Source organism: Anabrus simplex, chromosome 1 (genome assembly GCF_040414725.1).
Source record: "Anabrus simplex isolate iqAnaSimp1 chromosome 1, ASM4041472v1, whole genome shotgun sequence".
In the NCBI taxonomy this organism is placed as follows: domain Eukaryota; kingdom Metazoa; phylum Arthropoda; class Insecta; order Orthoptera; family Tettigoniidae; genus Anabrus; species Anabrus simplex.
In genome coordinates this window covers 271,501,593-271,528,389 of record NC_090265.1, presented here as the reverse complement: position 1 = coordinate 271,528,389, position 26,797 = coordinate 271,501,593, and the positions used below count along the sequence as shown (strand labels likewise).

Here is a 26,797-nt window from a genome sequence, read left to right as displayed (position 1 = left end):
TTTCGAAGTGTCGGACCCTTTCCATTTTTTCTCTCTGATTAGTGTTAAACAGAGGATGGTTGCCTAGTTGTACTTCCTCTTATAACAATAATCACGACCACCACCTTCCTTAGTCAAATATTGTCTTCCAACACCGACGGTATTATGCGAGGCCTAGGGTAACTTTTACCCACATTGTGGCCTTTTGCTTTCATTCGCCGATACCTCATTCTCTAAGGAACGAATACGATAAAAGAACTGGAGCTATTAAAGAAATATTTCCCTTTAGCCAACCTTGGGTGTCACCATGAAATGAAGCATTCAGCAAAACAAATATTATGCATTTCCATTAATAAACTGTAACGTCCATCACAGCTTTTATCCGCAATGCAAAGCAAATTAACCCTTTCATGCATTGTGCGAACAGCAGCGGACGGCTATTATTATTAGGCTCAGTAGTACATTTTCCCTATCATCTACTCAACTTCACAGTCACTCTAACACACATACCAGTGATGCCTTATTTCCCTTCTTTCTTTGTACATATCAGGCGACAAAACAGCCCTGCGTCCTTCCGCCCCGTCAACATCCACGCGTACTAATCACCTTTATTTTCCGTGGGCCGTCCCCATCCACACACCACAGGCTTCAGGAGTACCTCTGGCTCAACCTCAAAGACGTTACAGACGTTATTCTCAGTAGTCGTAAGAGACGACAAAGCGGAACTCGCTGGAATTCTCACCTTAGGAGATTAAGTTGGCGACCACGGGACCCATAACTGAGCTCGGTAGTGTTTCCAATTTCTTGTGACAGTGTGATATATCTAAATAACAATTAATAAACATTGGCCTACTGTTGGGTGACAGTTGACGTATGATTGAAAATAATAAAATATGAATAAAATAAAATGCTAAATCGCCTCACGCTTGGGCGTCATTTGTAATATATATAAGACATCTGAATAAATAAAATAACTCAAGTAAATTAATAAAATAATTGAAACAAAACAAATTAATAAAAATAATTAATCGAAATGTCCAAACTGTTTACCCGTCCGTTTGTACAAACAAATTACTCATATCACGTATGGAGACTTTCGAGCTTAAAAAAATATTAAGAATAAATACACAAATGAAATAATAATAATAATAGTAATAATAATTACAATAATAATAATATCTCTTAGTTGCGAATAAAGTGCGAGAATGTGATATATCACAACACGTACCTGTTTCCTATCTGACTTCTCTTGGTCAACTCTTATTCTCTTCCGACTCCGACAGTGTTAGGTTTGCGACGCCTAGAGAGTCTTTTATTCTCACACCGTTCGTGGCTCTTCCTTTTCTTTTGCCGATAGCCTACCTTAATCCTTCGTAGTTTCGAACCTGTTCGTTTTTCTCTTGTGATTCATGTTAACAGAAGATGATTGCTCGGTTGTACTTTCTCTTTAACGAACATCACCTCATATGACAGTCAGTAGGTCCTGGCACGAAAGCTAAGCAATACGCCAAGGGAAATTGCACACTGATCAGGTGACACTATTTTAATTTAGGGCCATCTGTCACAAGGTCTGGTTTATCAGTTTGTCAACAAGACTACTGTTAGTCAAATGGCTGAGATACTTGGATGAGTATTTAATTCTATTGTTTGGAATTCATAGGCAGTTTTGCTATCTATTACTTCACTTCAGTGGTTCTTGTTCTGCGTTACTGCCACAGACACCAAAGACAAGAGCTGAAACCCGACGAAGGTAGATCGATTTTTGAAGAGCAGAAAGATGACGGTGGTGGTGATTATCGTTTTAAAAAGTACAACTGGACAACAACCCCCTCTTAACACTAATCAGAAATGAAAAAGGAAAGGGTCCGATATTTTGAAAAATGGAAGTCTTGGCATGAGGAAGGGAAGGTGGTGGTGGTGGTGATTAATGTTTTAAGAGGAAGTACAACTAGGCAAACATCCTCTATATAACACTAATCAGAGGGAAAATATGGAAGGGGTCCAACACTTCAAAAAATGAGGATATCGGCCAAAGGAAGGCAAGGGCCACGAGGGGCGTGAAAATGAAAGACTCCCTAGCCCTCGCAAACCTACTAGCGTCGGGGTCTGAAAAGAGCAAGATTTGACCAAGGGAGGTCGGATAGGATAGATGAAAGTGAGGAGCCTGGTGAGGAAGGGAAGGTCCACTAAGTGTGAGGAAATCCTCGTAAGCCTAATACCGTCGTTGTCGGAAGAGAAGAGATCGGCAAAAAGAAAGCGAGGACCCTACCATAAGTAAGTGGAAGCTATGCCAGACTGAGCCAGGGCCAACCCAAGCTCATGGGGTCCCTTTGTAGTCCCCTCTTACGACAGGCGTACAGCTTAGTCGAGCAGCTCGTCTCCTTTCTCCCACGCGCGCACACAGCGATTGAAGACCAGAAAATAAACCTTCCAAGTCCTAAGATGTCAGCATTTAGAAGATGTCTGGCTACACATTCGGAGTCTCAAGGTGTGTCCAGTCAATCTTCTTCTGGTCAAATTTCACCAAATAATTCTCACTCTAAAGCGATTCACTGTCTCTTCATTTGTGATCCGGAATTAATAATAATTTTTACACATTCTGTCGCACCGACACAGATAGATCTTATAGCGGTGATGGGATAGGAAAGGGCAAGGAGTGGGAAGGAAGCAGCCGTGGCCTTAATTAAGGTAGATCCGCAGCACTTGCTTTGTGTGAAAAAGGGGAAACCACCGAAAACCACCTCCACGGCTGCCGGCAGTTGGGTTCGAACCCACTATTGCCCGAATGCAAGCTCACAGCTGTACGCACCTACCATCACAGCCACTTTCTCGGTAATAATAATAATAATAATAATAATAATAATAATAATAATAATAATAATAATAATAATAATAATAATAATAAAGAAATGAAAATCTACAGCCTGTTTCCAGTCATTCGACCGGGTCAGGAATGGAATGAATGAAGCCCCCATCTAGCGGCGAGGAAAGGAATTGTGCCGGTTTACGAAGCCTGTCGCACTACTCTGGGGCTATGATTAATGAGTGACAAATGAAGTGAAATCATATTGGAGAGTGTTGCTGGAATGAAATATGACAGGGAAAACCAGAGTACTCGGAATAAAACCTGTCCCGCCTCCACTTTGTCCAGCACAAACCTTACATGGAGTGACCTGGATTTGAACCACGGAACGCAGCGGTGAGAGGCCGGGGCGCTGCTGCCTGAGCCACGGAGGCTCAATAATAATAATAATAATAATAATAATAATAATAATAATAATAATAATAATAATAATAATAATAATAATAATAAATTTGTCCAACTCGTTGGCTGAATGGTCAGCGTACTGGCCTTCGGTTCAGAGGGTCCCGGGTTCGATTCCCGGCCGGGTCGGGGATTTTAACCTTCAATGGTTAATTCCAGTGGCTCGGGGGCTGGGTGTTTGTGCTGTCCCCAACATCCCTGCAACTCACACACCACACACAACTCTATCCTCCACCACAATAACACGCAGTCGCCTACACATGGCAGACGCCGCTCACCCTCATCGGAGGGTCTGCCTTACAAGGGCTGCACTCGGCTAGAAATAGCCACACGAAATTATTATTATTATTATTATAAATTTTATGTTTCTTTCCGTTGCTATGGATTCTGAACAGTTTCCTCTTTCCATCAGTGGCCGTCCTCGAGATCCGAAGATCACGGGTTCAAATCCGGCAGAGGTATTCGGATTTTTTAAGTTCGGGGAAGTATACGTTCGACACTCCAAGCCGTGTGATATCATTAGTGAAAGATCTCTGATGACACATTTGGTGTTTACCTGCCAAAAATTGAAACTCAGCTTAGATCACCTAACAGAGATCCATTTTTCCGCGATCTAGTGGAGTAAAACGGGCTAGATAGCGATTTGTTGGTTTTATAATTATGTCTCTGAATGGTTATTTAGTTTATTGTCTTTGTCCGTTTTTATTTTATTTTCTTAAACATCGCGGGTGGGGAGACAGTAACCCACCCCAGTCTACGCCCCTGACACCTGTACAGTGTAATTGAAACCATAGATATTATTATTATTATTATTATTATTATTATTGTGTATTTTAATGAAAAAAATGAAATGGCGTATGGCTTTTAGTGCCGGGAGTGTCCGAGGACAAGTTCGGCTCGCCCGATGCAGGTATGTTTATTTGACACGTATAGGTGACCTGCGCGTCATGATGAGGATGAAATGATGATGAAAACTACACATACATCCAGCCCCTGTGTCAGCGAAATTAACCAATTATGGTTAAAATTGCCGGCCCTGCCGGGAATCGAATCCGGGAGCCCTGTGACCAAAGGCCAGCACGCTGACCATTTAACCATGGAGCGGGACATTGTATGTTATAAACTAGTCCCAAGGTGCAGGAGGAGCTTGTCCGTGTCCTGCCCAGAGGTCCTGGGTTCGATTCCTGTCCAGTCCAAGGATTTCAGTTTCGGACTGAAGGCTGGAACAGAGGTTTTGAAACGAGCTGAATACTGTGGCTGCCTATATGACGAATGATAAACCCAGTCGTAAAAGTCAAGCAATATGGCTAAGGATGTAAACACTTTGATCATGTGAGCCTTCAGTATCTGAAGGCCATTTTGATGGGTAGAAGTCGTCTTAGCGGCCAAGACCCTTAAAGGGCTGTGCACGACTGGTTTATTTGTTTATTGTTATTATTAACCAATACCATATTATTACTATTACTAGCTGATGTACCCGTGCTTCGCTGCGGAATTCTACATTGTGTGCAGAATTCTAGGTTAGGTAGTGTACACGTTGTGAGCAAAATTGTATTCAATTGCATAGCTCATGACGCTACCCTAGAAACGCGACGGGGAAGTCTTTCCTCATATGAAGACCAGGTTAGGGAATTTTCATTTTAATGGTAGGCCCGCTTGCGTACCATCAGTCAAAATCAGGTTGGGGAGTTTTCATTATAATTGCAGATACTCACTCTCCACCAACCTTTTAACATCCTCAGAAAGACTGTCGTAGTGGTTTTCCCAACTGAAATGAACATAGGTCATTACAATGACATCAGCAGTAATGGCGTGATTAAAAGCAATGCTTTCATATGAAATACCCGTTCAAATGACAAGCCACATATTTTCTCACTTTTAACGAACAGTAGGCTACTACGCTGCCGATCTAACAGTCCAAAGTTCGAGAGCTGGAATGACCAAGCCGTAGACAGCCGTGATCCGTGAACACTCTTCGTCTTTTTTGGCGGGGGGAGTCGAAGAGTGGAAAGTCCCAGGGCAAAAACTATGCCCTTTTATAATCTGTTTCCTAGGAGTATCCGATGAGTCGGAAAATTTTAATTCACTACACTGGCGGCGGAAAAATCTATCTGACTTGGAGGCAAATATTTCCTCCAAACCAGGGCAGAAAACCCCTCTTCACTGCTAATATGGAATAAAATTAATGTAGAATTTAATAAAAGTGAGGAAGAGAAAGAAGCTTTTCTTAAGAAACGGCTCTTTATGGGTTGAATTTTGAGTTATTTGGTGAATTGTGGTGCTATAATTTGGAACAGACCTAAAGTGTAATTCTAGAAGAGGTCATACTACTACTATTACTACTGCTACTAAGTGAGCCTCTACCTTAAGTGTGCACACCGCTCATTCAAAACAGCGCGTCAGAGTGGGAATCAAATAGCCGGAATACTATGATGAACCAGTGTGTTACATACCAGCAGTATCAGGAAATATTTAAACCAGAGGAATGGCACGCTAAAGAAGAAAGTTTTCTAATTCCCCGGCTATTTCCCGCCAATATTCAGTCAGGCTATTATACTCGGTACGCAGCAGTAATCCCATCTATCGGAGTTGAGGGGCAGCATAAGAGACAAAGAACATCACAACAAACAATGATCAACGTAATGTTATTGTTGATCAATGTTATGCGCTTTCGATATTGTAGGCCTTCACATTTAGTTTTCTTCCGACTCTGAAATACCACTCTTATCACAGTCGGTACGGTAAAACTGAATAAAACATAAATTATCGGAAATTGTACTCTCTATAACTTCTGTTAGGTAGTACTTTTCGATAGGACCAATAACATACAGTAGGTATTAAAAATTACATTTTAGGCGCCTTCCCCTAAACTACACTTTCATCCAGGGTGAATAAAACTGTTTATATCTTAGACTGTAGTTTCTTATTCCCCGACTCTGTATACCGGTTTTCATTAAATTCTGTTAACCCATTTTCTCGTGACTCGGCGTTGATATGGACTTAGCAATAAAAATACAAATTCATGAATATCTGTGTTATCATTGCCGGTACGGTAAGAATGTATGACATAAATGATCGGAAACTTAATTCTATATAACTTTAATTATGTAGTATTTATTGATTGAGTACCACTAATAATATAAATATTTAAGAATTACATTTTAGGGTTTCCCCTAAACTACCATATCACTCAGCGTGAATCAAATGATTTATAGCCTAGGTTGTAGTGGCTCATCCCCTGACTTTACATACCAATTTTCATTAAATTATCTTCAGCCGTTTTCTCGTGATGCGTGTACAGACAGACAGACAGACAGACAGACAGACAGACAGACAGACAGACAGACAGACAGACAGACAGACAGACAGACAGACAGACAGACAGACAGACAGACAGACAGACAGACAGACAGACAGACAGACAGACGGACATGATGGAAAAGTAAAAAGTGGATTTCCTTGTTACTGCGGACATGACCGATACAGAAATACCATTTTTTTTTTCAAATTCTGAGCAATGTACAGATATATTTGTTTTTGTAATAGTTCCACAGCTTAACAAACAAGCAGATTTATAGTTTTACATGATTGTTGAGATATGATGGTCATAGGAACAGGACCTCGAATGGTAGGGACATGACTTTTCATTTAAAAAATTCACACGTGCAGTTATTGTTGCTTTGGAGTAAGGCAGAGATAATATCGATCAGCCACTACAATCCCCAATGCACATAACATGACAAAACAAAAATGGTGTCAAATATCCCTTTGGGAAAACAGATGATCATAACTATACCTTACAGTATATTATGTTTCTCAGTCATGGCCCGGCTGCTAGGTAACATCCCGCCGCACAATTCGTGTCGCTGATTTCAGATCATTTCCTGACATAAGACTTAGCCTGCACGGTTGCTAGGTAACATCGTCTTAAACATCTCATATCGCTAATTTCAGATGACTCCCAGTCGTAGGACATATTTATGCCAAATGATAGTTTCTTTCCATTACTGGGTTATCAAGTAGTCTTGGTCACCTAAACAATGGGATTATTCATGGGAGTGAATTAATAAACTATACGGGAGGTAAGCAGTAAGGTACCTACGAGTCGAAGTCGATTTTCCGCCCGAACGACATCGAAGACTGGCAATAGATTTTTAGACTGGTCAATTATCTTTCCGTCACGCACTGAATATCTTGTTTTCTTCATTTCCACCTTCTGCTTAATAAAAATTAGAGTTTCAGTGATATTATGTTTGTTGCTTTGAAACGTTTGAAAGCGTTGTTTAAACTATTCTTTTACTTACTTCCCTACGGTGGTAATTTAACTTCACTCCTGTCATCAAAGCAACCAAAATACGATGGTAAAACATACGTATTTCCCTAGAAACGATGTGATAACCATTATACTTATTATGATGGAATAATACAGTTTTCTAATCATTGATAACATTTTAATTCACTCTTAAAACGATTAAAATTTAAGCGAAATACGTGTACTTTTTTATTAACATATCTACTCATTTATGAAATTAAATGTAAAATTACATTTATAAAACACATTTTTGTACAGATTTAAAAAAATAAGTTTTACAACTTCCATTTCCGACGTCTACACGTCCACAAATAGATAAGTTTTAATTTTTTTTTATATCTCCTTGTCAACAAACACTACTCCCACCGATAAGAACAGAACCCTGTTTATGCAATGATCGATGACAAGAGGCTCCGTTTCACGCACTGAGCAACACAAACAATAATATTAAATACGTTATATACACATTAATAGGATAAAAGAAACTTTGTATGTCACACGAGATTAACAATACATTTTACTGTCGTGGAAAGTACCCTTTCATGAGTAAATTTACAGGTGAGTCCTCTATTTGCAAAACCGGCCATCTCCAAGTGTTTCAGTTTTTTAAGAAACCCAACAGACGTATAAAATCTGAATAACGAGATTTAGAATAATTTTTATTTGCTTAAGCGGTTATAAATGGCATTGTAATGAATATTACAGAATATCAATGATTTATTTGTATAATTATTTGGAATATTTAAATTTCAAACTTGGAGATGGCCGGGTTTGCACCAAACGAAAGAAACTGAAGGAATGAAAATGTACAAAAAATGCTTTATTTAAAAGTTAACTAAAAAAGATCAGTACAGTGTAAACAACCACACAAAATGAACCACAATTAAATATTAATTAATGACATTGTCTACACTGTACTCACATGCATCTTCCCTATATTCTGGGTTGTTTTGTGGAAGGTTATTATTATCATCAATGCATTCTGTAAAACTTTAGCACTTCTGTATTTCACCAATGAGTCCCAAAGTATTTAGTTACTAGAAATTGAACATATTTTATCTAACTCTAATTTTCGATGAAGAAAATATGCTGGTTAGAGGCCGAGTTTACAGATAACAGTTTGCTGTCTTGTGTAGAAGTGGACAGAGGACACATTCAGCACAGAAAGTTGATTTTATCATTTTTGAGATAGCTGCTCTTGCGAATAGACGACACAATTTACCCTTTTATAACAGAAATAAATAACTATTCTACACCAACAAGGTTATTTCGACATGCCTCATTGCTTTTCAGTTTAGTAAATACCCATGTCTCGGAAGGAGATAGTAGTTTGGTTAATCAACAGCATTCAAACTGGTCTTCAGTTGTCTTCCATTTCGACATCAGGAAACTACAGACATGATGCCTTTCTCAAGACTGCGACGGCTTCTCTAACAGTCGGAGCTCCTATCAATTACTAATCCCTCTACCTGATATAATGTCGAAGGAGTTCAACCAGCGTTACCATGAAATTGGCCACTTAGAAGAAATAGAGATTCAAAGACTGGTAATTGGTGGAAAGATAGATAAACAGTCTTGGTCATTGCATACTTTTGTTGATGCCAGTCAACATGCCTACGGAGCAGTAGTGTATCTCAGAACCGAGGATGAGAAGGGTGTATCAGTTCAGTTAGTGCTGGCAAAAGCTCGAATAGCACCTCACAAAAGTGTCACTATTCCTCGACTAGAATTGTTAGGTTGTCTTATAGGAAGTCGTCTTGCTTCGTTAGTCAGATCACCATTTCTTTAGAAAATGTGAAAGGTTACTTTTGGAGTGATTTCACGACTGCGCTTGCATGGATTAGAAGAAATGAACCTTGGTGTCCGTTTGTCGGCAACCGAATCAAGGAAATAAGAAAACTTACTGACCCACAACAATGGTGGAATGTACCTGGAGTTTATAATCCTGCAGACCTACTATCAAGAGAGTGCTATCCACCAGAATTGGCGAGATCCCACCGGTGTGAGGGACCCCTCTGACTGAGAGGCCCTGAAGAGAAGTGGCCTGTTTATCACGCTGATGAAGGCAAATATGATGAGGACATCATTGTTTCAGAGAGAAAGAAAAACACAGACGAACCTGTAACAATGATGGGCATTGATCTAAAACATTATTTCACCTATTCTCAAAGAGTAAGAGTAATGGGATGGGTATTAAGGTTCTACAACAACGCTCGATGTAGTAGAGAGAGGCAAAATGGCCCACTAACATTTTCAGAATTAAGATAAGCAGAATTAGTTACTATAAAGTGTGTACAAGAGGAGTTATTTCCTCAAAAAGGTGACACAGTCAGCGGATTGAAGTAATTCGAGACAGTAAAGGACTGGTCAGGGTGAAGACAAAGATCACAATGAGAAATGACCTCTTTAATTTCCGATTCCCCTTGTTATTACCCAGGAATCATGATGTAGTTGATGCCTTGATCAAAGAACAACATAAAGTTCACTGTCACGCTGGCATACAATTTCTCCTTGTACATATGACGAAAAAGTTTTGGATTATTCGAAGTAGGAGAGCCATTAGAAATGTGATTTCCAAGTGCATACAGTACAAGCGACACAGAGCTCAGCACGCAGAATCAGAGAGTACTCAGCTACCACAAGATCGTATCAAGAATGCTGCAATATTTGAAGATATTGGAATTGATCTTGCTGAACCATTGATTTTAAAGAATTATTCGAAGGTGTGGATTGCATTGTATATGAGTGCAATTTATAGGGCTGTACACTTAGAACTCGTATCTTCACTCAGCACTGAAGTATTTTTTCTGTCGTTAAGGAAATTCATTGCAAGAAGAGGACGTCCATCCATTGTATATTGTGACAACGGAACTAATTTTATTGGAGCTGCAAATATCCTTAAAAAAAGTCTGTCTGGAAAATCCTAAATGAATCTCAGCTACAAGAAATCGAGTGGAAGTTCAGTCCTACCACAGCTTGTTGGTGGGGAGGTTGGTGGGAGCGCCTGGTTCGCTCTGCCAAGGAGGTGCTGAAGAGGATGCTCGGGAAGTCTGCTCTGACTTATGAAGAACTGTCAACTTGACTGTGTGATATGGAATCGATGATTAATGTCCGACCACCAACATACGTATCAGAGGATCCAGAAGACTTAACCCCATTAACTTCAAGTATGTTTCTACATGAGATCAATGCATATCATATATCAGATCTAGATGAATTAGAGGAAGAAAAGTTCCGTTCTCGCTTACGTTTCAGACAGTACAATTCAAGAACTGAAACAGCGCTTCAGGAAATAATATCTCTCACAGTTGGTACAACGTCCCAAAGGAAGGAAGGCAACATCTTTCAAGGAAGGTGACATGGTATTACTCGGTTCTGAGAAACTGGAAAGGGTAGAATGGCAAGAATTTTAACGCTCTTCCCTGGTCGCGATGGTGCAGCGCGTGTGGCTAAAGTGAAAACGAAAGATGGAGTTCTCTTTCGCCCAATTGAAAGACTTTACCCTCCGGAGGTAGAGAGTGACCAAACAACTTTTAAAAGAAAACTGAGCTTAGGGGCAACATCAGGACAGAGTTCTTATACGACAAAAAGTGGTCGTCTAGTGCAAGTACTGTGACTCAAGTGGGGTGGGTTGGAGGACCCCATAGAAGAGTACAGTTTTGAAATTGTTCTCACAGTTCCAAGGTGGGAGGATGTTATAAATACTTCTTTTATACTTGAGCTGTTGATTGAGAGTTCCTAGGAGTAAGTAACTATCATGGGCTAATATGCTAATAATGTGGTTGTTGTTCTTGTTTTATTTTTATAAAAATGTCAGAAGGTGAATTTCAATATAGTTTGCACGAGAGAAAATAAAGTATGTTTTAATATAAATATGGAGTCAGATAAAGAATTTCTAACAGGTTGTATGGGTGACTACATTTCTAGAAAATAGAGTAGGTGAAGTGTCAACTGGGAGATGGGAGTCGCAGAGCGCAGGATTATTAGACCTTTTTATTTTATTATACATTATATATATATATATGATAATGAACTTGAATCACAGATAAGGCTATTTGCAGATGATGTTATTCTGTATAGAGTAGTAAATGAGTTTCAGGATTATGAGCGACTGCAGGGAGATCTAGACAATGTTGTGAGATAAACAGCGGACAATGGCATGATGGAAAACGGGATTAAAAGTCAGGTTGTAAATTTTACCAAGAGGAGAAGTCCTCTCAGTTTTAATTACTGTGTTCATGGAGTGATAGTACCTCATGGGGATCACCATAAGTCTTATGAAGGTGATATTCATTGGGGTAATAATATTAAAGAGGTTGTAAAGAAAGATTACAGGTCTCTGCACGTGGTTATGAGGGTATTTAGGGGCTAGAGTAAGGATGTAAAGGAGAGGACTTAAGTTCCTAGTAAGACTCCATTTAGAGTATGGTTCCTGTGTATGGTATCAACACCAAGAGTGCTTGATACGATAACTAGAAAATAATTTTAAAATGTAGCACGATATGCTCTGGATGATTTCCGACAAAGTAGTAGCGGTACAAAAATGTTCTAAACGTGTGGGCTGCACAGCCTTGAGAATAAGGAGGCGAGATGTTCAACTGAGTGGTACGTTCCAAGCTGTCAGTAAGAAAATGGTGTGGACTCTCATTGGTAGACGAATAGGCTTGAGCGGAGCATTTAAAAGTAGGAAAGGTCATAATATTGCACCCGTACAGTCGGAGGGATGGGTCTCTGCACTCAGGGCCTTCCACGCGTCCTTTTACCAACGAGAACAGTTTGAAATTTATGAACACCACAGCTAGTCAATGGTGCAACGATGCTGATTGAATGATGTCCCATATGAAGCCATATTGACAAGAATCGAAGATGACGTGGAAACGTGGCTGTAGTTGGAATCCTATTGGTCGATCAATTTTCAACATCGTAGATTTAGTCTAATAGAATGGATAATTACGATGATTTTACATTCGTTTACCTATTGTGAACTTATTCTGGTACCATTTTGGTGTATCAGATGATTGTATCTAATCATTCCCGTCGTTCCCAATTTTACATATTCATTATATTCAGGACATATTATATACTAATGGATGAAATAATAGTATACATAATCATGGATCTAATCTACACAGATAACAAATGAGATATTCAGGTCTGTCATATTTTTAATCAATAAATCCTTATGCTGTCTCTTTGACGAAACGAACGAATATTATTAAGTTGAAGGCTAAAAGAGAAAAATAATATGAATATGAATTAATTACTCTGACAATATCCAAACCCGTAATTGAAATTATCATTCAAGTTACTCCCGTAAAATAAGGGTAATTATTTATTATATAAACTTTGGCTACATCAGATTTTGAAATTATCCTGTTATATATATCATTTACCAAGTCACATAACTTTCCATTATTCAGATTTGTTTCCATAACAAGAGCCTACCTAATGACGTTCTTTCCGCAGTAAAATAAGTGAAACTGAATCTAATCTAATCTACTATAAACAAAGGATGCCGACACCCATGAGAGACCAAACACATAATAAAGTGCGCACATACCTCTAACGATATATCTCCCTAATGAAGCAATTAAAATAACATAAAACGAAAGATAAAAACACATTACACAAATGATACAAATAAAACAACACAACAGCACATCTCTGAGGCACACTACAACTTAACCCAGAAGTAACTACAGTATTAAACTATAATTCAATGAATGGCAGATGTCCTCATAGATATACACACCGTTTAATTAATTAGTAATGATGCCATTCAAACCTCATCTCAGTATTAAATAATGTGGCCCAAAACTTAGCGGTACTAGTCAAATAATGTTGGCATCTTCAGCCGAGACGCGGGATTAACAAGTAAATGACCCTACAGTTGGGCTGGTCGAGGCTTGTAAATGATAATTAATGACCACGGCTCCGTCAACATGTTACTCAATGTGTCCAGAATTGAGGAATATAGGTTTTGGAGGTCTCTATTATATAGGACATGAGACATGAACGCGGCTAACTCCTGCCGTTAGGTGTGTATGTACGCGTCAGAATACGTATACCATAACACTGGGACTGGAATGAGGAACATCAAACACTCAGTCTTAAACTAAAATATGTCATAAACTCAAGAACGTCTCGCATACCGTACTTCATTACTAAATGCACTCAAACGAAGACCAACAAATATATATGTACCAATCATAAATCTAACACTTCGCATGTAACTTACCAATGTAATATATTCCGAAGACAATTCAACAAGGAACACTCGACATAGTTATGACATACATGATTATAACCTGAATTATAATAAACTGACATGTTCTAGGCTCGGATCCATTAATATGTGTCCGGACTAACACGTACCATCAAATGTCGCTACCGACCAGCTTCTTCCATGTTACTGCCACATTCCAAATTAGGCCTACGTAGATAATAGGTAAAGTAATTCACAGCGCACTCGAAAATCATAACACGGTTCACCAATAACTCATGACGTTACCTATTATTCAAACTACCAAGATCGAAATAACACCATAGAACAATCACACTCACGACAATCGAAATAGCAAATTTAGAAAGGACACAAAGAAATATGTCATTAACAACAAAACTACTGCGTCAGACTGAACTCGGAAGTGGAGAAGTGCACATTGTTTGAAATCCGAGTAAACTCATATTTGGGACAGCGGGAGACATCTTGACATCCGAGTTCACTCGGGCAAGGGACGGAAAGGTTAATACACTTTCCTTCACCTTCACACAACATATTAGACTGTCAACTACCACAGAAACACGTAATAAGGAACGCATCCCTTCACATACGGTTAGTGTCGGGAAGGACATCTGGCCATAAAACAGGAACCGTCCCGAACAAAAGTCGGAAAAAGGACACAACGAAATATATTCTTTAAAAAATGTATCCTAATTAGGAGCACTAATGAGTATTCTTAGTTTCCCAGCATTCACTTGGAAAGTTGATTGTTTTCTGAGTGTTTAACTCATTGGTTTCTTTGCTGATGCTGTTCAAATTAAAACTATGTTTAACAGACTCGAAAACTAATAACCCGTAAGTACATTGGTTTAAGCCGTGGTAAAATATATGTATGAATGAACGTATTTTCAACTTTTACACATATTTCTTAAAGATATATAACGAAATCTGTTACTTTATGTTCCAGTTGCAAGGTGTTCCGTCTCTCTCCATCAAGGTCACAGCGAACTCTTCTTGATCAGTTCTACGATCGTAGAGGTTATGATGTATGGTGCAATGCAAATCAGACCGACATTATGGTGTTCCCGGACCAGAGGGAGAAATTCATGGAGTTCCTCAGTGACTACAGAATGCCCTACACTGAACTTATTTCAGACGTCGAGAGGTAAATTGAAACAAGTTCTAGATACTTACCTCGAATAAAATTACGATCTACTTCGTTATAAACGGTAGCAATCTGTCATTAAAATTACTCCTCTGCAGTAATAGGCCGATAAAGGCAACACCACCTTCCGCTGTCTCGGACGTAAAATCTTGGGGATCTTTAAGGGGATTTCAGTACAATTTGATTTGGTCTACCAATGCACTTTGTCCGCCCATAGAAAATCCAGGAGCAGTCAGTGGCGAGGATTTTGACACTTCATTTACGAAAGCTACAATCAATCAATCAATCAATCAATCAATCAATCAATCAATCAATCAATCAATCAATCAATCAATCAATCAATCAATCAATCAATCAATCAATCAATCAATCAATCAATCAATCAATCAATCAATCAATCAATCAATCAATCAATCAATCAATCAATCAATCAGTCAATCAATCAGTCAATCAATCAATCAATCAATCAATCAATCAATCAATCAATCAATACTGATCTGCATTTAGGGCAGTCGCCCAGGTGGCAGATTCCCTATCTGTTGCTTTCCTAGCCTTTTCCGAAATGATTTCAAACAAATTGGAAATTTATTGAACATCTCCCTTGGTAAGTTATTCCAATCCCTAACTCCCCTTCCTATAAATGAATATTTGCCCCAGTTTGTCCTCTTGAATTCCAACTGTATCTTCATATTGTGATCTTTCCTACTTTTATAAACGCCATTCAAACCTATTCGTCTACTAATGTCATTCCACGCCATCTCTCCGCTGACAGCTCGGAACATACCACTTAGTCGAGCAGCTCTTCTTCTTTCTCTCAATTCTTCCCAACCCAAACATCGCAACATTTTTGTAACGCTACTCTTTTGTCGGAAATCACCCAGAACAAATCGAGCTGCTTTTCTTTGGATTTTCTCCAGTTCTTGAATCAGGTAATCCTGGTGAGGGTCCCATCCACTGGAACCATACTCTAGTTGGGGTCTTACCAGAGACTTATATGCCCTCTCCTTTACATCCTTACTACAACCCCTAAACACCCTCATAACCATGTGCAGAGATCGGTACCCTTTATTTACAATCCCATTTATGTGATTACCCCAGTGAAGATCTTTCCTTATATTAACACCTAGATACTTACAATGATCCCCAAAAGGAACTTTCACCCCATCAACGCAGTAATTAAAACTGAGAGGACTTTTCCTATTTGTGAAACTCACAACCTGACTTTTAGCCCCGTTTATCAACATACCATTGCCTGCTGTCCATCTCACAACATTTTCGAGGTCACGTTGCAGTTGCTCACAATCTTGTAACTTATTTATCACTCTATAGAGTGACGAGAGATTTTATCATATTCTAGCGCACAATCGACAGTGTGAAGTAATACTGGTCTCCAGCAGTGAAAGTGATAGAGCGAGTTCAAAAGAGGGGCACGACAGGTGGGGCCAGTATTCTTCAGCAAAGAGACAGGTGACAACGCGAATCTCTGTCGTGCAAACTGAACAGAGCACATCACTCTGTTAGTGTTGCTGAACAATGTCTTATTAAATAATGTTATTCGTTTTACATTCCACTAACTACTTTTACTGTTTTCGTAGAAGCCAAGGTGCTGGAACACTCCTTCATTTGCCAGTAAATCTATCGAGACGAGGCTCGTGTATTTGAGCAGCTTCAAAAATAAGATGGGACTGAACCGAGATTCACCCATTCCAGTACACAAGCTTATGTCTGAGGACATACTACGAAACATAGTGCCTTGTTCTACAGAGCACTTCAGCTATATTTTAAAATAATTTTCATTTATCATATCGGTGATATACAAACCACTCCAAGACCAAAGGTCCTATATTCATCTTAAATTGTAGCGACTTATTCCCCGAATTTGTATACCGATTTTTATTAGGATAGGGCCATTAATAACATAAATATTTGAGAATTAAATTCGAAGTCTTTCCCTAAACTACCATTATTCTACGCGTGAATAAAATTATTCATAGCGCAGATTGTAGCGACTATTTCCCGACTTTGCCTACCAATTTTTATTAAAATACGACCAATAATAGCATAAATGTCTGATTATTAAGTTTTAGGCCTTCCCCTAAACCACCATTTTACTCAGGCTGAATACAATTATTTATGGTCTAGCTTATAGCGACTTATTGCCCGACTTTGTATACTGATTTTCATTAAGATATGACCACAAATAACATAAATATTCGGAAATTAAATTTTAGGCCTTCCCCTTAACTACAATTTCACTCAGCGTGAATAAAATTATTGATGGCCCTGATTGTAGCTACTTATTCCCCAACTTTGCATACCGATTTTCATTAAATTTTCATCAGCCGTTTTCTCGTGCTGCGTTTACAGACAGACAGACAGACAGACAGACAGACAGACAGACAGACAGACAGACAGACAGACAGACAGACAGACAGACAGACAGACAGACAGACAGACAGACAGACAGACAGACAGACAGACAGACAGACAGACAGACAGACAGACAGACATTACGGAAAATTTAGAAAGTGCATTTCCTTGTTACTATGGACACGAATGATACAGAAATACCATCCTTTTTAAATTCTGAGCAATGTACAGACAAAACCCTTATGTTATATATATAGATGAATAAGAAACTTGATTAGTTTTGGTTGTGGTGTGTTGAAAAAGTAGAACATTTCGCTCAAATGGTGGGATTTCTGCGGGCTGTATGACATAAGCACCTATCCGTGTCTTTGAATCAGGAGTGTGTTATCACACAATCATTAAGTATACGGGAAGCAATGCCAACGGCCGTTAGCCTTAAAGATCTCATGTTGTTAAAAGGTAATTTAGTAAAATGATGCGAGTGATGCAACAGAAAGATGTGTCATCGTTATTTGGGCACCTGCAGCATAGATAACTCCCATATTCTTATGGCTCACAGATGGACCGAGTGTAGAATATCTAAGCACCAAGGGTGGTCTGGCAGTTCTTTCGTTGTGGTGGTGATTATTGTTTGAAATGGAAGTGCAACTGGGAAACCACTCTCCCTTAACACTGATGAGAGGAAAAATGCAAGAGTTCTGAACCTTCGAAGAATGAAGTTGGCAAGAAAATGAAAAGGGCCACGAAGGGCGTGAAAATGAAATACTCCCTTGGCCTCGCAAACCTAATACTGTCTGGATCGAAACAGACAAGAAGTGAACAACGGAGATCAGATAGCAAAGACAGACTTACACGAGTAAGTCAAAGGAATGCTAGGCTCCACTAGGGATCCCTTGGTTGCAACTCATACTGATAAGTCGAAAGCCTCTGGAGCCTTTTTTTGTCACCTCTAATGACAGGCAGTGTATACCTTGGATGTATTCTATCATCCCCATCAACAGCAGGAACTATTTCTCCTCACTTTATTACAAAGTAACATTAACAACCGTAGGACACAGGAAAAAAGTAAAAATTATAAATCGTAAATATCTCCCGCATTTCAATGCGTAGATTTTCCAGACATAATAATACATAATTTGGGGATATTAGGTCGCTTAATGTTAATAATCTGCTGACGCTTTTGATGTTATTTCTCTGTTCACTAGGGTTCCAACAATGGACACCTAGCCTCTACTGGATAAAATCTTTCCTGGTGACATTGTTAATCTGTTTCAGTTTGTCCTCACCACCACATATTTGAGTTTTCATGGTACAATATATGAACAAATGGATGGTGTTGCCATGGGATCGTCATTGGCACCAGTCATCGCTTATTTATATATGTACGATTTTGAAAAGCGTTGTCTTCAAACTTGCACGTTCAAGCCTTCCACCTGGTTGACATATTGTATTTAGATGATACATTTTTTATTTGGTCCCATGAAATGAAATGTCGTATGGCTTTTAGTGCCGGGATATCCCAGGACGGGTTCGGCTCGCCAGGTGCAGGTCTTCCTATCTGACGCCCGTAGGCGACCATTTGGTCCCATGATGAACACGAATTATTCTTATTTTGAATCACTTCAACAGCATACATCTAAACATTAAATTTAACCATGGAGACTGTACGTGGAGGATGTTTGCCATTCTTGGATGTTTTGATTTCTAGGAAATCAGATCGAACTCAAGGTCATTCGGTTTACCGTAAACCCATCCTCTCATCATCATACTTGCCCAAAGCGTGATGTGCTTAAACACCCTTATCAGCCGAGCAAGGGCTGAAAAGGATACATTAAACGGAACCGGGTGAGTTGGCCGTGCGGTTAGGGGTGCGCGACTGTGAGCTTGCATACAGGAGATAGTGGGTTCGAATCCCACTGCGGACAGCCCTGAAGATGGTTTTCCGTAGTATCCATTTTCATACCAGGCTGTACTTAATTAAGGCCACGGCCCCTTCCTTCCAACTCCTAGCCCTTTCCTATCCCATCGTCGCCATAAGACCTGTCTGTGTTGGTGCGATGTAAAGCCATCAGCAAAAAAAAAAAAAATTAAACAGTGAACAAGAGTTCCTAACCAAGGGAAGAGATTGACGAAGTGGTACATCCTAAGTCAAACGGCAGATTGTCACGTGATTCTCGTCCTTTTAGTCTGGATTTCTTGCGATACGAACAATATACTCAGAAGGCACAATATTAAGACCATATTTAAGCCTAATATATCATCATAGGCAATTGCTTGCTGTCTTTCAAAGATCATATTGGTTTAATCTGTGCTAGAATATTTAGCCTACTATTCCTTCATCCTGCGGATAGGTTTATTTTGCCCAAACATGTAGGAAGGTAGCAACGAGGGTTGAAGAACATCGCAGGAACCGTCTTTGCCAGCCAGAGAAATCTTCTGTGGCAGAACATGCCATATAAATAATGACCATCAAATAATTTTTATGCAACTTCCATGATTTATAAAGAGAAGCTTTTTATGCCTAGAATCATTCGTGAGGCGATATAATGTGCCCTATAATCCTCAAGACTGGCCCCTAAGTACGGGCGACACTCTTATGTACCCTACGGGGCACATTAATACTGCAGGATGATACTTACCTGCTCTTCTGTTCTTGCATACGGGCACCAGCTCAGCTGCAGTCGGCAGAAATGGTCGATAATTGGGTTCTTATGACGAGAGGATCGCGGGGAACTCATATACTACATTAAACTACGAAATGAGGAACACTTTCGCTGTGATCAGAATTTTGAGCATAAGTTTGTATTCACAACACAAGTTAATTACAAGGATTGCACCTGTAGTGCCAAAATAAGTGCGCCAAAGGCTCACATCTACAAATTAAATGGAAAACAAAGAAAATACAATCTGGATGATGACGTAATGCTGAAGTTTATCGATCTGTGAACCAGGAAAGAACGGATGTGTCCCCACATGGAGACCACATCCCTATGCCTGCGACATAAAATGATATAATGGTAGAATTAAGGATACCCGCAGAGATTATCGCTATTATGAAAGTTTCCTCCCATACCGGGATATTGATATACACAAAAATAGCAGCACAATAAGTAATAAAAATAATCTCAGATAACCTACTCTATCGCCCTCAACTTCCTATTTACACGGACGTGAACCCACGTCCACCAGGCAGAACTTTGTGTCAACAGGGCAATCATAACAGTAGCATAGTGCCAAGATCACATTAGTAGAATACACAACCCTAAGAATGCGAATCAAACAAGAAAGGAATACGAGGTAAAAAGGGTAAAATAAATGACGCACAGTGTTTGCAAAAGACTTCCCTGTCAAAGGAGAATGACCGACCTCCAGAGCGATTTAAAAATGGCCGAGCTCACCCCAATACAGAGCAGGCGAACATTGACCTGCAGTCGGGTCTGGAGCCCCCTCCCACATCAAAAAAAATCTTGTAAACAAACTACCGCTAGACGTCTTACCCTACATTCTTTCACAAAGGGACTTTCAAGCTTCTACACATTGCAGCAAATGGCCACAAAATAAGTGAGGAAAAACACATCTCACATACGCACCAGACTTCATTTAATCACCCACACGGGTCGCAGTTAAATCACATAACATGTTCTACCATATTATCACCTCAAACCATCACCGTCAATATGCGGCGTGTCAACAGTAACCTTGGGGGCCAGAGGTTCAAACCCAACGTTTGACAGAGTAGCACAGAGTCGAATAGCGTTAAAACCTGCGCCTCCGCTATAGTTTACGCTCGTCTAAGGCACGTAAATAGAGCCCCTTAACTAAATAAATATCATCAGCATGTATACCTTACATTACGCAGGTATTTCTGCCCTTCCCCTGGAATATAATGGGAATTACACATAGTGATCCTGATCCTACAAGTAAAATGTATTTCACGACCGACCCAAAGGAAAATATCCGGTCTATCGTACTCAAACAAATATGTATCACTAGGCACACTACCTCTCGCCGCGATAACAAATATTACCTCATTGTCTGCTTTACACAAAGATACAAAAAAAAATCTAACTACTCTTACCCTTAGATATATCAAAACAATCTTAACACGCAAGCTGATGGGCCACAATCAAATCCTATATTAATATTTACACGTTTAATTCTACTATCTCTGCGTGACACCTTAACTCTACCATATGTCTAATAATTCATGGTCCACTTATCTCATTTGATCTCCTCCTCTCTCCCTCCGGGTAGGCTACCATGATTTAGCCCATCATGGTAGAGGTCTCAGCCAGGGTCGTTTCTTGGAGTCCGGTCTTCCTGCCCAGCTGGCCCATGGTGCTGTCTTCTTCTTGAGGGATGCCTCGTTCCAGGTAGCGTCTTCGAAGCCACGTTCTGAAGTTCTTGCACCTTACTCCCCTCGGAATATCTCGCCTTCTTACTACAATGAAATATTCACTTTAAACACTACGCCACATTCTGGACATTTATTTAGGTTGAACTAGCACACCGCGCTAACACTTTGCAGTACACACTCCTCGTCCTCCATTCTCATATAACTGCATACTCGCTAACTTGTGTACTGTGCCATAAACTATTTTCTGCTCTATAGACTATCCACTCGGTTATTGTGTTTTTATGCCCGCTTAACTTGGATTCAACAGTCTATCAGAGGATAAATATAGACCTCCTTAGCCTATTGTCCACACTTCCTCGGCACCTCGGGAGCTTCGCCCCTACCGCTATTTATCCGAGTCTACAAGTACGGCTTTCTATTGTTACTGATACCGTTAAGCACACGCGATCTCATTGATAGGTATCTGAACATCGCGCCACTTACAAATCCACCACCTGTAACTCCGTAAGTCTCCTATCCACTGGATCAAAGTTATCGCACTGTAATAATTACACACTGTCTTTGTTCTGAACAAAAGGTTTCTGGCGCAATCTAGGCAGACGTGCGATGCGTGCCGGCAGCAATATGATAGTCAACTGGATGATCTCCCCCCATATCACTCAGCTTTTATATGAGGCAACACACCAAAGGACGCCAGGGAAAGCCCCGAGAAACAACTTGAGTCTGGAATGTGGCCACTACAGAGCTTCCCACGGTGGTTCTGCTTGGTACATATTTATTGATCTAATCATATGTTAATAAACCTAGAGGTATCTACAGCTTCGTAAAATTCTAGCAATCATTTCCATCTTTTTATTTACCTGAGAAACCTTCAATTACGGGAATTACGACCCAATTTCCGTAATGTGGTGGGCCTGTCTGCTCCCGCTAAAAATCTCTGTTAAGATGGTAGGTCTCTCCCCCAGACAAAATCCCATATCTCTTTCTCTCTTCCTCACATATTCTTTCTTCGTCACACATGACCACGCCTTGCCTCGGGAAATCACCTTCTCGCTTCCCGCTCTCTATATAGCATCACGCCCTCACAAGCGGCGTCCTACTGCAAAATTTTTACTGCGTTAAATATCCATACTCGCAGTCAGATATAATGGTACAATAAATTGCTACCTGGCGAGTTGGCCGTGCGGTTAGGGGCGCGCGGCTGTGAGCTTGCATCCGGGAGGTGGTGGGTAGTGGGTTTTCGGTGGTTTCCCGTTTTCACACCAGGCAAATTCTGGGCCTGTACCTCAATTAAGACTACGGCCGCTTCCTTCCAACTTCCAGGCCTTTTCTATTCCTTCGTCGCCATAGGACCTACCTGTGTCGGTGCGACGTAAAGCCACTAGCAACAAAAAATAGAAATTGCTTAACGCCCGAATAATTTTAACAAAAGTGACGGCTATATACTGAGTAGATCAGGGCTACCCTCTAAAGTTAAGTCATTAACATCTTTCTCCTCGACTCTGGAAGCACTGGAATGAACTATATTTCTAACAGGGTCTCTCTATCTTGAGTCTGTCAACTATGGAGTGACAGTTGCCATTACATTATTGCTCTGAAGACGATCCTGGTCGCAGGATCGAAACGCGCCAGCAGATTATTAACATTACGCGACCTAATATCCCCAAGTTAAGTATTATTATTTCCCGTATTGTTCGTAATAGGATCAGCTTGTACTGCCTACAAGATCGGAAAATGTATTTTCTACAATTTTCGTTGCGTAGCACTTATTCATAGGACCAGTATTAACGGATATAATTGAGTTTATTTTTGCTGTGGGTTTAACGTCGCACCGACTGAGGGTGTTATGGTGACGATGCGATAGCTTAGGGCTAAGAACTGGAAGGAAACGACCATGATCTTAATTAAGGTACCGCCCCGGCATTTGCCTGTTGTGAATTAGAAACCACTGAAAACGATATTCAGAGCTGCCAACAGTGGGCTTCGAGCCCAGCATCTCCCGAATGCAAGCTCACAGCCACATGACCCATACCGCACTGCCAACTCGCTCGGTTTTTAATTTTTAGATCATCCCCTAAACCACTATGTCAGCCAGCGTAAATAAAATTACTTACAGCTTAGATTATAACGCCTTTTCTTTGACTTTAAAAAAAATTGTCATTAAATTCTTGTCTGTCGTTTTCTGGCAATGCGCGAAAATACAGACATGATAGAAATGTAAAAATTGTATTTTCTTTTCATTCCGGACACGATCGATACAGAAATACCAATATTTAGAAATATGACTATTATTTTTATGCCAGGGCTGTAAGTAACGTAGTCCAGACACTCGCAGGAGATCGGGCATGCGCAAATAGGGTATGGGAGCTGTCAGGTGGAGCTGTTGTCGATGTGTAGTGTGCATCTGACGAGCATCCAGTTGGGAGTGGTGTTGCTGTGTGGTGTTGAAGTGAAGAGTGTCGATTTCACCGCTCTAAAGCATGTTTTAAAAAGGTGATTAGCGTTCGTGAGTTAAAATCGAAGTTGCTCGTGGTAAAAATGCACCAACCTGTCATCGAGGATTACGTGAAGCCTGTGGCGAGGGCGGTTGCACGATGGGTCAAGGCATTCCCTGCGGGCCGGAATGAGACTGCGGATTTGCACCGCAAATGTCGGCCGTTTATTCCTCAACATTAGATTGACATCGTGAGTGGCGTCATTTCCGTCTAATGAACTGTCCGAAAATTATCTGTAGAGGTTGGTCTCAGTCATTAAACGGTGTGTCACATACTGGCGACTGCTGTGCCTGAGGGACAAACCGTCAACGTTGACTACTATTGCCGATTTCTGGAGAGACATCTGCGTCTGGCTATGCGGCACAATCGACCACGTTTATTGCGAGACGATCGCCCTATCGTGATGCATGTCGCAAGCAATGTTGAGCTCTTAGTGCAACGGGGGCATTGGGAGGTACTCACCAGACATGAGTCCTTGTGACTTCGACCTGTTTGCGAAGTTGAAGGACCCCCTCCCCCACGAGGCCACCGATTTCCTGACGTGACAATGCACTCCGCTCAGTAGGGCGCCCCGTCGCTCTCATCAATAACGAACGCTTTGCTAACTGTCCCCAACGGCTTCCGGATATTTGGCAAAAGGTAGTAGACTCTGCGGGTGACTACATTGAAGGAATGCGGTTGTACTTGTTAGTTCATTAAATACTGCGTTCTGTCAATATTGTCAGTACTTTATTTACACATTCGGAAGATAGTGGGTTGGCAGCCCTGAAGGTGGTTTTCCGTGGTTTCACATTTTCACACCAGGCAAATGCTGGGACTGTACCTTAATTAAGGCCACGGCCGCTTCCTTTCCACTTCTAGCCCTTTCGTCGCCATATGACCTATCTGTATCGGTGCGACGTAAAGGAAGTTCTAAAAAAAATTATTTACAGACCTCTTAGATGGTTCTGTAACATAGTATTTTTAAACTTCCCTTATCGGTCAATATTTTTGGAAAAGTTGCAGATTGTAAGTGGAGGTGGTGATTTTTTTTAGGGGAAGTACAATTGGGGAGATATTCTCTTTTAACACCAATGAGAGGGGAAATAGATGAGCACCAATCCTTCGTACAATGAAGTTTCAGCAAAGGAAAGGGCGTGAAAATGAAACTCTCTAAACCTCTAGGAAAGATTAAAGTGAGGAGAATAGCTCAAGTAATTGTCAACAATGTTAGAGTCAGCTAGGACCCCGTGTTTGCCACCTACGCTCCTCACATCTCGAAAACTGAAGATGTTACATACGTGAAGATTGGTATTTGGAATCTCATTTCAAAATAAAGGAACATGTATTTTTCTTTTCCGAAAAGCCACTGATGGGGGGTGAACAGAAGTGAAAAAGGAGTCGAATGTTCTTATCAGGATACGTATACCTCAAAACTGAAAGTGTTACATACGTGAAAATTGGAATTTGGAATCTCCTTTCAAAATAAAGAAATACGTAAATTTTATTTTTAGAAAATCCACTTAGGTGTAGGAGGGAGTAAGCACTGATTAAGGACTGATAAAGGGTTTTAATGTTTTTGGGACACTTATACTCACAACTAAAAATGTTACAGACAAGGAAATAGATATTTGGAATCTCCTTTAAAAATAAAGAAAGACTTATTTTTCGACTTGAGAGAGAATTGTTTCTACCATGTACAGTTCTATGTCGCATGTTCCAGAGTTAGCTCATCCATTAACCTGGTCATCTTAACTCCAAAAGGCAATCCCACAAACGTGGTTTACAAAGAGGTTCTGGGGTAAATGAACAGCATTTTTCGGTGAGTTTTTATACCTTAGATAATGTCTCGGTGCAGTGCCGAGGAACGATTACTTTTATCAAATTACGAAATCCATGCCAGCTAAGCCACGGGTAACAGCCGGTAATTATTACTATAATTATTATTATAAACCGCCTTTAAAAGACTAAATTTATTTTGATGAGGGCACTTAATGGTAATGAAATTTTCGGAACAGAATTTTCATAATCAAAATCCACCCTCGTATTTTTAATCAGCTAACTTCATCCAAATATCAATCAGTTCTTCGCTATGCCTGACAATCACCAGGTCTTATTTCTATTTCTCCTCGTGTTTGATATTCAAATATTCTAGACATTAATTTCATGTATTAGGAAGCTGCAGTGTGGATACCTGTGATGTAAATGCTTTCAGGGTCCTGGCGCAATAATAAACTGTGCATCGAATACTGTGTTCTACAACATTACCGTAAAGTGCATCCACCACATTAAATTTTCGACTTACAGGTTTTTCATACTATTGTTATTGTTTTGTTCAAATAAGGTGCATGTTCCGATGGGAAATGAGGTTAGATAACGTTAATTTCTGTTTGATATTTTACCAAAATATGCTTTCAGATTGCCTAACGGCTGGGATGAGTTCAAATATTTCCTTTCATTATCTCGAGATAGAAAGAACTCCAAAACAAACTACTTCACGGATGGAACTTCTACCGCTATGCACGTATTATTTTGAAGTTCACGAAGTGAGTTGGCAACGTGGTTAAGATAACTTATCGATGAGCTTTATTCTACCTACCTTTTCTGGATCGGTCAAAACTGGCTAAGAACTGCCAGGAGATGAAACCGGGT

General features: G+C 40.1%; 1 protein-coding gene across 1 annotated transcript in view; it reads left to right on the top strand.

Annotated features, from left to right (window-relative positions):
* Positions 1-26,797, top strand: part of LOC136863526 (carboxypeptidase B1) — a 144,667-nt gene that overhangs the window by 5,740 nt on the left and 112,130 nt on the right. The window contains exon 2 of the mRNA XM_068226003.1: positions 14,747-14,944. Within this exon, the coding sequence (XP_068082104.1) occupies positions 14,747-14,944 (198 nt within the window). The remainder of the gene's footprint in view (positions 1-14,746; positions 14,945-26,797) is intronic.